Source organism: Coffea arabica, chromosome 10e (genome assembly GCF_036785885.1).
Source record: "Coffea arabica cultivar ET-39 chromosome 10e, Coffea Arabica ET-39 HiFi, whole genome shotgun sequence".
NCBI lineage: Eukaryota > Viridiplantae > Streptophyta > Magnoliopsida > Gentianales > Rubiaceae > Coffea > Coffea arabica.
Window position 1 is genome coordinate 12,761,944 of NC_092328.1, and position 16,317 is coordinate 12,778,260.

Genomic DNA, 16,317 nt, shown 5'->3' on the forward strand with positions numbered 1-16,317 from the left:
AGTTTGTTTGTTCAGGAATTCAATGCTTTGACTTCGGATAAGATACAATGGGTTCTTGATTGGACGAAAGTAAGGGATCCAGCTTTCAGGACAACACAACTTGATTTTATCCCGTTAGCAAGCACCGGTGGATTGATTGTGTATGTGCCACAACGAGTTATGAGACAGTTTGGGTATCCGCAGCGAGTGCCGATCATACAAAGGATGGGGAGCATCGAACTCAATACAGTCACCGAATGCCAGACTATGGTGCTGGAAGCTTGGGGGAATCTGTGTAGTCTGGACAACCTGCATTTGGACCAAGTGAATAAAGTAGAGCCTAAGGTCGTCTTAGAGTACAACGAATGGATCAAATCAATGATGGAACAAGGAAGAGAAAGGGCATCGTTGGTCTCCCTTAGTCTTGAGGAGCAGAATGAAAAGTTGAAGAAAGAGTTGGAGAATCGTCAGTTGCAGATCATGGTAGCCGATCAAGCATTGGAAGACGCCCGCTCACAATTGAAGAAAGAGGCCAAAAAGACCGAGAACTTAGAAAAGGCATTGAGTGCATTTGACAAAATCCAAGATGAAATTCGGAAACTTAGCATCGGGAGTTCTAGGGAGTCCCAACACACTAAACTAGCTAGACATGAAGACTTTGTAAGAATGGTTGGTCGAACCATCAATGAAATTGTAAAGAAGGACTGAGTTTGTCCATATTTTAATGAGAATTCCTGCTTCTATATTCACTCACAGGTTTGAAAAAGGGATTTTACGCCGAAGGTTTGCATCATGCTAGGCCTACCCTTGGCACAAAAGGGTTCCCCCCGTAGGACATGCATCCGAATTTTTGGAACATCTACTAACTCTCGTCTTTTTCTTTTTCTTTGTTTTATTTTTTGCTAAAAAGGGGCTAAGCCAAGGCTAAATCTAAAAGCACGTCATTTCGTACTTTCAGGTAACATTTAACCATAGCTTCTCGACGAAGCCCCATCATAACGCGATCCCGAAGTAAGGCCCAAAGGAATCGTGTAGACATGAGTACCCAGCAAGAGTCATCGGAAAAGACCGTTGCAACGACCCAGCCGGAGATCGCAAGTCCCGGGGTTCAGTTGACCGAATTGCTCACCAAATTTGGGGAGATGGCATCTGAAATGGCCGCCCAAAAGAAATTGATCGACGAGCTCGTTAGTAGCGGAGTGCAACCCGAGTCTCCGCCCGTCAGACAACCACAATCCGAACCATTTGTTATTCCGCCAATTCAAACCACGTTACCTTTTGTTATTCCTCCAATTCAAACTACATTTGAGGGAATTGTCAACCCGCAATATGCTTACACTCAAAATCCTCCGTTCTATCCTCTCTATGGGCAGGGATTTCAAACCCAAGGTGGCCAAGGTGGTCCAAACATGCCTCCAGATCCACACGCCTTTTATCAAACTACTGCAGAGCCCGTTGTGCCGGAGCACGTTTTTCAAAACAAGCCAGAAATGGGAGAGTCATCTGCCCCAATTGATCTGAAGTTACTTAAGCGGTTGGACCGTTTCGATGAGTTCATCCGCAAGAGCCAAGGGTTAAGCAAACAAGGGGTGTTAGATTACGATGATCTGTGCCTATTTCCAAACGTGCAACTGCCGGTGGGGTTCAAGACCCCGAAGTTCAACAAATATGACGGTACGGGCAACCCAAAGACGCACTTGCGTTTGTTCGCTAACAAGTTGGGTAGACCAGTGGATGATGAGAACTTGCCGTTAAGGTTATTCCCGGAGAGTTTAGAAGGCGATGCCCTTGATTGGTATTCAAATTTAAAGCTGGAGGAGGTGAAAACCTGGCTCGATCTGTCCAATGCTTTTATCAGACAGTATGAGTATAACTGTGAATTGGCACCGACCCGGACTACTTTGGAGGGCACAAAGAGGCAACCATCTGAGGATCACAAGACATACGCCAAAAGATGGAGAAAGGTAGCTGCTAAGGTGGAACCTCCGATGACTGAGGATGAAATTATTCGCACATTCATAAAGGCGCATGATCCTCCATATTTCGAAGAGATTTTTCGTATGACCGGATGTTCGTTTGCTGCAATTGTAAATAAACTCGAGGAGTTTGATGACTTTGTGAGAGCCGGAAAAATTGTCAACGTCTCTGCCCTGAAATCGCAAGTGGAAGCTTTGCAAGGGCAAGGGAGTAGTGGGAAGAACCCGCAACTTAAAAAGAAGGGGGGGAAGCTGCCTTCATATGGAATCAAAACCCTTCACCCAGACCCCGATATCAACACAATCCAACCTACCAACCATATTACCCTTATTATCCAAACCCACACCATGTATATACTACCAATATCCACCACCCTCGACCTCGCCCAAGCTATCCTAACCCACCTTCAGTTCCTTTTCAAATCTCTCAACCAAATCCACCCCAAAACCGACCTCGCCCACCGTATAACCCAAGATTTCCTCCACCGAATAGACCTGATTACAACCATCCTCAACCTACTGAACTTTACAACCGACCCCCTAGCCGTACATTGACCAATTTAGGTAAGCCTTTAGACCAATTGTATGACCAGTTAAAGGCCGGAGAAAAATTGGTATGGTACCCCCTCCTACCTATCCGTATGGCATGCCCGCCTGGTATAACCCGCAAGCTGTTTGTGCTTATCACTCAGGGACACCCGGGCATTCCACTTTGGATTGCAAGGCTCTCAAACATAAAGTTCAAGACATGATTGAAGCCGGAGAGATTGTAATTAGGAAAAGGGAGGCACAAGGACCGAACGTAAATAGAAACCCCTTGCCGGAGCACGCTAATATCGTTGGGGTCATTCTGGACGATGCAGAGTATGTGGAACAAGTCAAGAAATTGGCGAGGGAAGCTGAAGTATTTGGGATCACAGACCAGCCATTTGTCATAGAATTGCCATTCGAAGAGGATGAAAAGCCTTTTATCTTGGATCTCACGCCAGCTGAGAGGGAGGTTTTGGAGCCCGTAGTCATTGAATTCCCGAAGCAAGAGCCTGTTTTAAGTCTGCAACAAGTGCCATGGAATTACGATGAACCCGTCATACAGATTGGGGAGAAGTCAATTGCAAAGAAGGAGGTGTCAGTGGTTACCAGATCGGGGAAGACTGCCGGTCCGTTTGAAACTACCATTCCGATACAAGCAAATAATTCCGAGCCGCCTGCTAAACCAACAATCACCGAGAAAGAGGCTTTGGATTTTCTTAAAAGGCTCCAGAGAAGCGAATACAATGTAATCGAGAAGCTAAGCAAGTCACCTGCTCAGATATCCATGTTGGACCTGCTCTTTTCATCAGATATGCATAGGGACGCGTTGATCGAAGTATTGACTAGAGCTCAAATCCCTAGGGATATTTCAGTTGATAATTTCTCGCATGTGGTTGGAAGTGTGTTATTTACCAAACAAATTACTTTTTCTGACGATGAATTGCCGGTGGAGGGTATTGGACATAACAAGGCCCTATACATAGTTGTGAGGTGCAATGGGAAAATGCTGCCGAAAGTATTGATTGACAATGGCTCTGCACTTAATATCTGTCCTTGGAGCACCTTGGAAAAGCTAGGGTTGCAAGACATAAAGCTGAGGCCTTCAGGGACTATAATTCGAGGTTTTGATGGAGCGCAAAGAGAGCCAATAGGAAAAGTGGATTTAGTCGTCGAGATAGGGCCCGACCAATTTCAAATAACCTGCCAAGTCATGCACTTTCTTAGTGTTTACAATGTTCTACTTGGAAGGCCGTGGATTCATAAGTCTGGGGCTGTGCCTTCTTCATTACATCAGTTGCTGAAGTTTGTAGTAAATGACAAGCTGATAACTATATTTGCCGAAGAGGATTGCCTTGTAATCACCGATTCTGGGTCAAAAGAGGATGGAAGCCGCAATGTCACCATGACTCCTCATAGCACGGCTGACATCGTCTCTGTAAGTTGGATCACAAACGAGGAGTGAGCTTTACCAAAGGCCAGTGTCATGATGGCCAAAGAAATGATCCGTGGAGGCTATGAATTTGACAAAGGGCTGGGACGAGATTTGCAAGGAATTCTGAAGCCAGTGGAGATTGTGGAGAAAAAGGATTCATTTGGTTTGGGTTTCCGACCGACTGCCAAGGACATCAGAGAGATGAAGGAACGCAAGAAAGCGGAGAAAGAAGGAAGGCAAGGGGCTCTTGACATTCCACCACTGCATTATACTTTCCCACGACCAGCCGAGGTGATCATGTCGGAAATTAACCCAGTTGATGAAATTGAAGCTAGTTTGGCCCAATTGTTCATTGGGGCAACATTTGAAGATAGTTTTCCAGACAAAGCTGAATTTCCTGACATCCCCGAAGGGTCAATTCCCAATTGGACAGCCGAGTTTCTGCCCGTTCGGAAGGAGTTTCGATGGCCAAAAATAAAATTATTTGATCCTTTGGATATCACAATTCTGGAATTCGATAATGGCAATCTCTATATCACTCACGATTTGGAGGTCTGTGAATCCGAACTCCAAAGCGAGAGTGATAATGAAGAGGTATTCGATTCTTTTGCAAAGGATCTTGAGCAATATGAGGAGAAACCAAAACTGAACTTGGAAGAAACAGAAAAGGTTAACATTGGCACTAAAGATGAAGTTAAGGAAGTGCAAATTAGTATTCATTTGAATGAGGGGCAGAAAAAGGAGATGCTTGAATTTTTGATTATGTTCCAGGATGTATTCGCATGGTCCTATGATGATATGACTGGCATTTCAACTGATGTGGTAGTGCATACGTTGCCCACCGACCCTACTTTTGCACCCGTGAAACAAAAACCCCGAAAATTCAAACCAGATATGAGCCTCAAAATAAAAGAACAAATTAAAAAACAACTCCAAACCAACATTATCATTGTTTCCCATTACCCTATTTGGCTTTCGAATCCAGTCCCTGTTCCAAAAAAGAATGGAGAGGTGCGAGTTTGTGTTGATTATAGAGACCTCAATAAAGCCAGTCCTAAAGATGATTTTCCACTGCCGAATATTCACATTCTCCTGGACAATACCGCTGGGCATGAGATTGAATCCTTCTGTGATTGCTTTGCTGGATATCACCAGATTTTGATGGCGGAAGAGGATAGAGAAAAGACCGCCTTTATCACCCCTTGGGGCACGTTTTGCTATCGGGTGATGCCGTTTGGTCTAAAGAATGCTGGAGCTACCTATCAAAGAACCATGACTACCCTATTTCATGATATGATCCACCGAGAGATGGAGGTCTACGTGGATGACATCATAATCAAGTCTAAAAGGGCGGAGGACCACTTGGATGATTTGAGGAAGCTATTTGAAAGGCTGCGAAAATACAATTTGAAGTTAAATCCTGCGAAATGCGCCTTTGGGGCACCAGCTGGTAAATTGTTGGGTTTCATCGTGAGCAAGAGAGGCATAGAGATAGATCCAGCAAAAATCAAGGCGATTCGAGATATGCCAGTGCCAAAAACTCAGAAGGACGTGAAAAGCTTTTTAGGGAAGATCAATTTTATTGGGAGATTCATTGCCCAGTTAACGGCCACATGCGAGCCGTTGTTCAAATTATTGAGAAAGAATGTGCCGTTGTACTGGAATGAAGAGTGCCAACAAGTTTTTGACAAAATTAAAGATTATTTGCTGCAGCCTCCGGTCCTGGTGCCACCCAAACCGGGCCGACCATTGATCATGTACTTATCTGTGCTCGACGGAGCGGTTGGTTGTGTCCTCGGGCAACACGATGACTCTAGAAGGAAGGAGCAAGCTATTTACTATATAAGCAAGAAGTTTACGCAGTACGAGGCTAATTATTCGTTCATTGAGAAAAGCTGCTGTGCATTGGCCTGGGCAGCTCAAAAGCTGAGACACTATCTGTTGAGCCATACCACTTATCTTATTTCCCGATCCGATCCTTTGAAGTATCTCCTGGAGAAGCCGATGCTAACTGGACGTCTAGCTAAATGGCAGATAATTCTCTCAGAGTTCGATATTGTTTTCACTTCACAGAAGGCCGTCAAGGGGCAAGCTATAGCTGATCATCTGGCGGAAAATCCAAGGGACAATGATTATCAGCCACTTCACACCTATTTCCCTGATGAAAAGATCTTATTTGTAGGCGCCACGGACGATATAAGTGAGCAGAGCCCTGAATGGAGGCTTTTCTTCGACGGAGCTTCAAATCCTCTAGGAGCTGGAATTGGAGCTGTTCTGGTTTCGCCCGAAGGAAAACACTACCCTGCCGCTGCCAAATTGCAATTTGCTTGTACCAACAACATGGCTGAATATGAAGCCTGCATTTTTGGTCTCAAAATGGCTTTAGAAATGGAGATCAAGGAGTTGGTAGCTTTCAGTGATTCAGATTTGCTCGTGCACCAAACCTTGAAGCAGTGGATGACCAAAGATTCAAAGATTTTGCCCTACCATTGTAGTTTGCTCACTCTGGCCAAGCAATTTCAAAATTTGGAGTTCAGACATCTCCCACGAGCCCGAAATGCGTTTGCCGATGCTTTGGCCACTTTAGCTTCTATGATCCAGTATCCAGATGAGTTGAAGATCGAACCAATCCAGATTCAATTTCAAGACAAGCCTGCCCACTGTTGGGCTGTAGATAAGCCTTCTGACAATGTTCCTTGGTATAATGATATTAAGGAGTTTCTCAAAACTGGATCTTACCCCCTGCATGCTAGTACCAAGGACAAGAGCTTTCTGCGTAGAATGGTTTCAAAATTTTTCTTGAGTGGAGAAGTCTTGTATAAAAGAACCTCAGATTTGAACCTCTTAAGGTGCATTGATGAAGATGAAGCTCAGTATATGATGAAGAAAGTACATAGTGGCGTTTGCGGACCTCACATGAATGGCCACTTGCTAGCAAAGAAAATCATGAGAACCGGGTACTTCTGGCTTACTATGGAGCGTGATTGTATAGATTTTGTCCGACGATGTATAAAATGTCAAATGCACGGTGACGTTATACACGCTCCACCCACTGAATTGCATAGTATGATCGCCCCGTGGCCCTGTTCAATGTGGGGTATGGACGTGATTGGTACAATTGATCCACCCGCCTCGAATGGACATCGATTTATATTGGTGACAATCGAGTACTTCACCAAGTGGGTTGAAGCGGAGTCATTCAAACATGTGACGAAGAAGGTAGTTGCCAATTTCTTGAGAGATCACATCATCTGTCGCTTTGGGGTGCCCGAAACGCTTATCACTGACAATGCCAAAAATCTGAACAATGACATGGTGGATGGACTATGCGAGCAATTCAAAATCAGACACCGCAACTCCGCCATTTATAGGCCTCAAATGAACGGAGCTGTAGAAGCCGCGAATAAGAATTTGAAGAAGATTATCCGCAAAATGACTGAAAGGCATCGCGATTGGCATGAAAAGTTGCCCTATGCACTAATGGCGTATCGGACTTCTATCCGGACATCGACTGGGGCAACGCCATATTCACTGATGTATGGAATGGAAGCTGTATTACCAGCCGAAGTTGAAATTCCTTCGTTGCGGATCCTTATGGAGGCTAAATTGGAGGAGGCTGATTGGATAAAGCAGCGCCATGAACAATTGACGTCGATCGATGAAAGGCGATTCAATGCTATTTGTCATGGTCAGTGTTATCAAAAGCGTGTGGCCCGGGCTTACAACAAAAAGGTCCATCGGCGTGCATTTGAAGAAGGTGACAAAGTGTTAAAGCGAATTTTGCCAATGCAAGATGAAGCTAAGGGCAAATTCGCTCCAAACTGGCAAGGGCCGTTCATTGTCCAAAAGGCATTACCTGGCGGAGCACTTATCTTAGCAGAAATGGATGGACGAGCATTCCCTCAACTCATCAACTCAGACATGTGCAGAAAGTTTTTCATTTGATCATTCAAATTTTCTTTAGAAATTCATGCAAATGATGAAATGCAAGTCAGGCCATCTTCTTTTACACTTAAAGCATTTTATCCCTACTTGTCCCCTTTGAGCCATCAGAATTGACAAAATTTTCGTTTGATAACCCCTGAGAATTGCAAACCCCACACTGGGGCAAAATTTTTATTTTGAAAGAAAGATGAAGAAAAGAAAAAGAACCCCACACTGGGGCAAATTTAATTTTTAAAGAAAAATGCAAAAGTGAGGAAAATGCAATGAAAAATGCAAAGAGTGAAAATCCGATCAAACTGGGGCAAATTTTCCTCGGTTTCGTTCAAAATCGGAAATGATTCCAAAATAGGGCAATCTCAGTTTATTTTACCCCTGGCATCGAATTTGCTTTCAAGCTTCAACTTTTTTGGAAACACCCCACCTGACCTCATCACAAAACCCAAAGTCCTGGCTTTCGTCGCTTGGTGCATTTCTATTAGGAAATTTGATAGTCAACTGGCAAATGATGTCCATAATGCTTTCGCCTAATCTTACAAGGGAAGTGCATTTTACTGATACCTGAAATCTTTCATTCATATTTTTGAGTCGATCATGGCCAAGATGTTTCATTGTTCTTTAGGCGAAAACCCGAAAGGGCGCTTTTTTTTAAAAAAAAAAAAAAAAAAAAAAAAAAAAAAAGAAAAAAAAAAAAAAAAAAAAGAAACAACAAAACAAAAAGGGTGGGGGCAACCTTGGTGAAAACCCGAAAGGGCGCCAAGGTAGGTTTTCTCAATGAGACATGCACGAGAAGGAATAGCTGGTGACCTGTTCCGCTTGGGCTTTCCCTCATGATTGTGACACTTCTGCCGGTATCGAATTCCGAAGCAAATATGTCCAAAGTCTCGAATATGATATTCGTTGGCCAAGTTTTGTATTTTTCTTCATAAATATTCTTTTGCAAAATGTATCTTTATAAATTTCTTGATTTCTCTTGACTATTTGCGTTCAATTGCTATTGGTTTGACTACATTCTTTTGCATGATCATCTTTGCCTGACATAGGAAATCATCTTGCACATATTATTGTTTCTTGTATGACTAATTTTCATGCATCATTCTTGCACCATTGGATTTGAATGGATGATAACCCCAGGGTTTGTGCAAGAATCAATCATCTGTTAAAATGGGTAAAGTACAACAAGGTTACATGGATTTGGTGACGTAATGAAGACGTACTTCATCAGTCTCAGAAAATCAGAAGGTTTCGAAATTACAAGTTCGGCTAAACTAGACGCCGCGGAATAGAGGCAAAAGCGTCATAAGACTCATGTTTACACGATTCTCAAGGCAAACCGGATCAGATGATGGTGGCAAGTCCATTATTTCTTCTTTTCTTGCAGGAACCTTACATTTACAAATGAGAACAACCACTCTCCTCTTCACACCGAAATCAATGTCAGAAACAACTCCTCAGTAATCAAAGACGAAATGATCACAAGGAACAACATCAGCTATTGTTTTAGCTAAACCTCCCTCTTGGTACCAAAGGTTGAAATACTCCCAGGTAAAGACTCAATTCATTATTCAAACTTCCCCAGTGAAGTCCCGTTTAAATTCCTGTTCGGGTCAGTCCCGTTTAAATTCCTGTTCGGGTCAGTCCCGTTTAAATTCATGTTCGGGTCAGTCCCGTTTAAATTTCTGTTCGGGTCAGTCCCGTTTAAATTCCTGTCCCGTTTAAATTCCTGTTCGGGTCAGTCCCGTTTAAATTCCTGTTCGGGTCAGTCCCGTTTAAATTCCTGTTCGGGTCAGTCCCGTTTAAATTCATGTTCGGGTCAGTCCCGTTTAAATTCCTGTCCCGTTTAAATTCCTGTTCGGGCCAGTCCCGTTTAAATTCCTGTTCGGGTCAGTCCCGTTTAAATTCCTGTTCGGGTCAGTCCCGTTTAAATTCGGGTCAGTTCCGTTTAAATTTTTGCTCGGGTCAGTCCCGTTTAAATTCTGTTCGGGTCAGTCCCGTTTAAATTCCTGTTCGGGTCAGTCCCGTTTAAATTTCCTGTCAGGGGTCAGTCCCCATCGTTTGAGTAATTCGCAGCCGAATAACACAGGTAAGTATTTGGTGTCTACTTCTTTGTCTCAAGTTTTTTCAAAACTCAGACAAAGAGGGGCAAACTGTAGACACCAAATTTTTGGTGTTTTATTATTTATTCATTTACTATTCATTTTTTGTTTGTTCTATTTTTATTTGTCAGCCATTTTAGCATAGCATTAAGAGAAAATCGAGGAAAAAGAAAAATAGAGTTTTTGTTTTATTTTGATTTTATTTATCTATTTTAGTCATCTCTACTTCATTTATCTTTTATTTGGTTCATTTAGAAAAAGAGAAAAAAAGAAGGAAAAATGAATGAAAATGAAAAAGGGAAAATGTAGAAAAAGATTGAAAAATGGCCATTTTTTGTTGTTTTTAGTTGTTAGTTTTTTTAATTGTTTTCATCATTATTAGTATTATTATTGTTATTACCTGGTTTTTAAAATTTGTTATTATTATTATTTATATTTTATCAATTTTGTACTTATTATTTTTAAAAAAAAAAAAACGCGACTTGCAAGCTGCGTTTTTGCAGCTTGCAAGGGAGGACCTCGGGCAGCCCTTAGCTGCAAAATATGGAAGAGGTTCAAGGTTTTAGGGTTGGCTGGCCTCCTATAAAAGGAAAGGAAGCCACAGCCGCAAGAAAAAAAAAACCCACGAAGAGAGAGAGAGGGTCGGGGGGAGACAGAAAACAGCAAAGGAAAAAGAAAAGAGCCGAGAGAAAATTTGGGGATGGGCGGCTCAAGAAAAGAAACCTACGGGCTGAGGTCTGTGAGAGAAAGAGAGAAAATAGAGGGCTGTGCAAAAGGTTAGAGCTTTGAAGGAGGGTTTAAGTGGGCGGCGGAGAGCAGAAAACAAGAAAAAGGGTTACGGAGGTTTTGGAGAGGTTACGGGCTGAGGGTTTTTGAAAGAAAACAAAGAGAGGACTGGGCGGCTGAGAGTTTGAGAGCTTCGAGAGAGTTGAGGGCCGCGAGGTTGGAGGGCCAAGGGAGAACTAGAGAGGGGCGGCGCAGCAAGGAGGAGGAGCCCCAGCGTCACCATCATCATCTTCGATTCATCAAGAAATACGAGTACTGCGAACCAGAAGAAGAGCGTTGACAGCCGAGGAAGATAAAGCTTTTTGGGCTGAGCAAGGACGCCCTATTCATCATCCCAGATTCTGTTCTTTCCTCTGGAAAGGGATAAAGGTAACGCCTTTCATTTGTTTTCTGCCCATAGCTTATAAAATCATGCCAGAAAGGTTGAAACTTTGCTGCGATGCTAGCTTTTGTTTTGCCGCGAGTTTTGTTTTTTCTTTTTCTGCACTTCTGTGATTGGCAACACGGTCAGGTTATCTGGCTTTGGGGCAATGTTATGAGAGTCATGTGATTGTGGATGGGCTGTTGTGAAGCTTGTCTGAGTTTTCTTTTTTCTTCTTACGCATGAGTAGATTGGGTTTGGACTGAAATAATTGCAGAAACAGATTTTTCTGGGTTCAAAATTTTAAGTGGGCGTTGATGCTTTCTTTGCTATTTTTCTTTTGTTTCCTCACTACTGAGATTGATGTTTGGTAGATGAATGGGGAGTCCAATGCAATGTTTCTGCCTTTAATTTACGTGAACCCATAGCTGCAGAAAGTTCCGCAGCAAAGAACAAAAGGAATTGCATTTTCTGTTCCGTTTTCTCTTCCGTAGCTGCTCTTCGAGTTTTTACACTTAATCTGCATGCCTTTTGTCCGGTTCTTGGAGTTTTAAGTCTACAAGTTTCATGTGGCAAAGTGAAGGGATTGTATGGGGGTTTTGTTTGGGTTTGAATAACGTTTGAGAGCTGGATTTTGCAAAGTGCTGAATTACAAAAGGTTTTGCTGCATTTTTGTTCCTTCTATGGCTGTTAGTTTTTTTTTCCCCTAATGGTCAACTCTATTTCTTTGTTCCAACCCTTCAGTGAAGTTGCGTGTTTAATTGAGGATGAATGAGGGGAAATTTGCTGTTTGATGAACTTATTTGCATGATAGAATGGATAGGAGCAATACCAGAAAATTTTTCAGAAAATTGTATGCTTCCATTCATCCGCTTTTCTTTTTCTCCTTTGGCTTGTTTTGGACGTTGATTGTTATGTTTTGTTGTTTTGGAATCAAGACATTTGATGTTAGGATAAAATACTAACTTGGTCTGGATGAAAATGGCATTAAAATGAACATAAGTATTGCAGGCAACATGGTCGAAAATTTTGCAGAAGCATTCTTTACGTGGTTGCATGAAACTTGCATGTAAAGTGTTCTAAAATAATTGCACTCCAACCCCTTGGCTTCTATCTAATCCCTTTAAGGCCCATAAGCTTTGAAAATCAATCAATTGGGTCCCTGAATTTTTGCAGCAATATTATAAAGGCTCAATTAAGTTCTAATTTTTGCAAATAGATCTTAGAATAGTTGGATTTCAAGCCATTACTTGACTTTTTCTTTGCTTTTGGATTTTGAAGTGCCTAGAAGTGTTTGATAAGCTTGAGTGTTTGGTTAATGTTCGCATTTGAGTCCTTGGTAGCCTCAATCTTTCAACTCGATTGCTTGTTTGTTTTCATTTGTTTAGGTGGTACTTAATGCATGATTTTGTGAACCTTATGTCTACATGAGCTTATGTTTGCCTATTTTCTTTAATTTTCTTAAACAAATTTGTTGCTTGACCTTTGTCTTGCTCTGGGACCTTTAAGGTTTTTAAAACGTTTTAATTAATTTCGGTTTGATTGATTAATGGCTGCTTTAGGGATTCTAAAATGCAAGTGAAACCACTCATTGACCCGTATTTGATCTTGGGCCCTTGAAATTCTATAATAATTAATCGGACTTGAGGGGTTGTTAATATTTATAAGTGAATCATTAGGAGTGTTTACCTTAGGACTTGGTTGATAATCTCTTTTTCTTGGTAACCGTGCATTATTTGATTGCATGTTGAGATGGTTTAGATGATTGGTTGGTCTAATTTGTTTTTTTATTTGATCATTTCTAAGTTGCAAAGTGAGGACGGATTCGATGTTTGATGGATTTCGATTGTCATATTTGTCTTTTATCATTATATTGGTGCATTAATCCTTTCCTTTGAATGGTTTTAGCCCAAATTAGCTCCTTCTTTAGTGACCATAGCCCAAGTTGAGTCTTGTTCACCTTACTAGCATTACACACGGGGGGAGGTACAATTTCTTTTATCCCTTTTTGTCTCTCCTATGTGATCTTATGTGTTATGTGAATATGCCTGTCTACTTCGCTTTCCTTACCTCCTTGCATGCATTTACTTACTTTACTTTTATTTAAGTTTTATGGGGTATGTGTACACCTCTTGGCTTGTAATAGATAGGGCTTGGCGAGCAATTTGGTCCATTTACCCCTTCCCCTTTATGTTTTTACGGGGTATGTGTACACCTCTTGGCTTGTAATAGATAGGGCTCGGAGAGCATCTGGTCCATTTCCCCTTCCCCTTGGTTGCTTGCTTAATTGCTTTATTAGGCTCTTTAAGTTATTCATTATGGGGTATGTGTACACCTCTTGGCTTGTAATAGATAGGGCTTGGAGAGCATCTGGTCCATTTCCCCTTCCCCTTGGTTGCTTGTTTTTGTTGCTACATGTTTAATTGCTTTATTAGGCTCTTGCATCTAGTCGAGCATGCTAAGTGTTACGTGTTACGTGTTTACGAGTGTTTTGGCATGTCTACTTGCTTTCATAGCCATGAATGAATGGAATGGATGAATGTATGTCACCATACTAGTCCAATGCTAGTTGTGGCTCATTATTTCATTAGGAATTCATAGAAAGGGCTAGTCCAACGCTAGACCCAATAGGTCATCCCCATTCATTAATGCATTATTTGCCTGTTCACTACATATCATGCATTTTTCCTTAGTTTTATCATCTGGCATGCTCCTCGATTCCCCTTTCCCCTCACTTTAGGTCTTGCATCTCATGCTAGTTAGGGTACATTTGCCTGAAGAGTCCCCTTAAATATAGGATATAGACGAGTGTGGCTTTTTCTAAGCCTTAGCACGCTTATATTCCCTCTATCAAAGGAAAAATCAAGTCACAAAGTTAAGAGTCCCCGTACCCGTTTTGCTTGCATTCCCATAGGATTCATGCATTTCATTCATTCAATATCACTTACTTTATATTCCATTCCTCTTTCTACATTCTCACTTCACACTACTTTCACACTACTTTCTACATTCTCACTTCACACATGCACCTTATGGCATTTTTCACCTTATTATTCTTTACTTACTTTACCTTGCAAAGACATTTGCACACCTCCACTTATATCTTATTACTTTTATCATTTTTCTCACTTCACACAAACTCACACTTTCACATGGCATGCATTCCACTCATTTTTACGTCATTTAGGATTACGTGTGACCTCTCCAAAGGATCATTATTGGGCTTCACAATTAATGTGATTGGCACCACTCAACCTTTGAAGAGAAATTTCCCCCATGTCCCCCTAGGTCTAGGTTTTTGCATTCATATAGACATATCCAACACGCGATACATACCTTGGGTAGAAAAATTAGGAAAAATTGGTTTAAGTCACGCAACTAGCCTTGGCTAGGTCGAAGGGGTGCTTTGGATTTTTATCCTTGCCTTCCCCTTCGTCAAATGTGACCCCCGATCCCTCTTTTGGTTACGTAGACCCAAAAGTTCTCTAAAAGGGTTTATTTACTTTTTTCATTCAAAAACAAAAATCATTTTTGGGTGACTTGGTACACCCTAACTCTATACCAAGTGGCGACTCCATTTTTCAAAAAAACCCTTTTTGAACTTTATATGGCCAAACCGTCGCTTTATCAAGTCCCATGGCCTTTATTTTCATTTTGCACACGTTCACACCACACTACACACACCACACATTCATTCAAAAAGTGGGGCGCGACATTGACAATGTTGGATGCCAACTCTTTCAAGGTACCAGCCATTGTAGAGTACAAAATAAAGCCTAAAGATTGTTGGGAGTATCACAAGGAACTGGCGAATATTGTGACAAGAATTGGCTTCAAATCATGATAGAATATCACTCTCCTTTAGGCTTTATTTGTCCGGTATAACGTGCAATAATCTTGGACAAATATCCTTTAGGATAAGATGAAATTTGTTTGTCATAGACTCTTGCACAAAGTAAGACAAACCCTCTTGAACTAAGAAGTGCTTTTGAGAGAATTCTAAGTGATAAGTGCATATTTTACGCGTTTTAAGTGTGTTTTATTAGTTAGTTTTGGTGTGTTTTAACTACTTTTATAGCTAAGTAACTAAGGCCCCGTTTGGAACCTAAGTTTTTTGGAAGTTTGTCTAAAACTTTACTGTAGTGTACTGTATAAGTTTTTGGAAAAATTTTTTAAGATGAAAAACTTTTTTTCCTTTTTTTTTTCTCTTTCTTTTTCTTTTTCTTTTTCTTTCTTTCCTTTTTCTTTTCTTTCCTCTCTTCTTCTTCTTCTTCCTTCCCCCTCCCCCTTCCCTCCGCCGTTACCTCTGCCTCCCCAGCAGCCATGGCCCTACCCATTTTTTTTTCTTTTCTTTCTTTTTCTCTTTCTTTCCTTTTTCTTTTTCTTTCCTCTCTTCTTCTTCTTCTTCTTCCTTCCCCCTCCCTCTTCCCTTCCCCGCCACCTCTATCTCCCACAAGAAGCAGCAGCCTGCACGCCCAAATTTTTTTTTTCTTTTTCTCTTCCCCTCTTCTCCCTCTCTGCTCCCCTCTCCCTCTCTACTCCCCTTCACCCTCCCCCCTCCCTCCCGAAGCTAGAGAACCGGCACCCAAGCCCTTTTCAATTTTTTTTTTGTTTTTTCTCTCCCCCTCTTTTCCATCTCCCTCTCCCCCTTTGCCCAATCTGGTCGCGTGACCAGAGGGTGGCCAGGGAGGAGAGGGGGAGAAGAGGGGGAGAGGGGATGCGATCTGGTCGTGGGAAGGGGGAGGGTGGATCTGGTCGTGGGAGGGGAGGGGGAGAGGGGATACGATCTAGTCTCGGGAAGGGGGAGGGTGGCCAGGGAGGGGAGGGGAAGAAGAGGGGGAGAGGGGAGGGAAGGAGAGAGGGAGGGAGAAAGGAAGGAAAAAAAAAAAGGGAACCCCGGCGCCAGAATAGGTGGCCGGCGCCGGAAACGGCGGCGGAGGTGGTGGCCGGCGATGAAGGTGTGGTGGATTGGGGTGGGGGAGAAAGAAGAAGAAAAGAGAAAGTTTTTTGTGTATTAGATATTTTTGAAGTGTGTAGATTAAAAAATTTGATAAGTTTTTTTGGGTTCCTGTAGCTAAAATTATTAAAAAACTAGTAGCAAACAAACTAGCCAAAAAACTTGGGTTCCAAATAGGCCCTAAGTTTCTAGTGAAAATATATATTTTGTGGTTTAAAGTGTAAAAATTGCATTTCTATGGATTTTAATGGTGCAAA

At 42.0% G+C, this 16,317-nt stretch overlaps 1 protein-coding gene across 1 annotated transcript; it reads left to right on the forward strand.

Annotated features, from left to right (window-relative positions):
* The first annotated feature begins 1,388 nt into the window (after window positions 1–1,388).
* Window positions 1,389–3,948, forward strand: LOC140015110 (uncharacterized). The gene is made up of 2 exons (XM_072066996.1): window positions 1,389–1,989; window positions 2,549–3,948. Exons 1-2 carry the CDS (start codon window positions 1,389–1,391, stop codon window positions 3,946–3,948), a joined length of 2,001 nt encoding a protein of 666 aa, XP_071923097.1.
* Window positions 3,949–16,317: the final 12,369 nt, after the last annotated feature.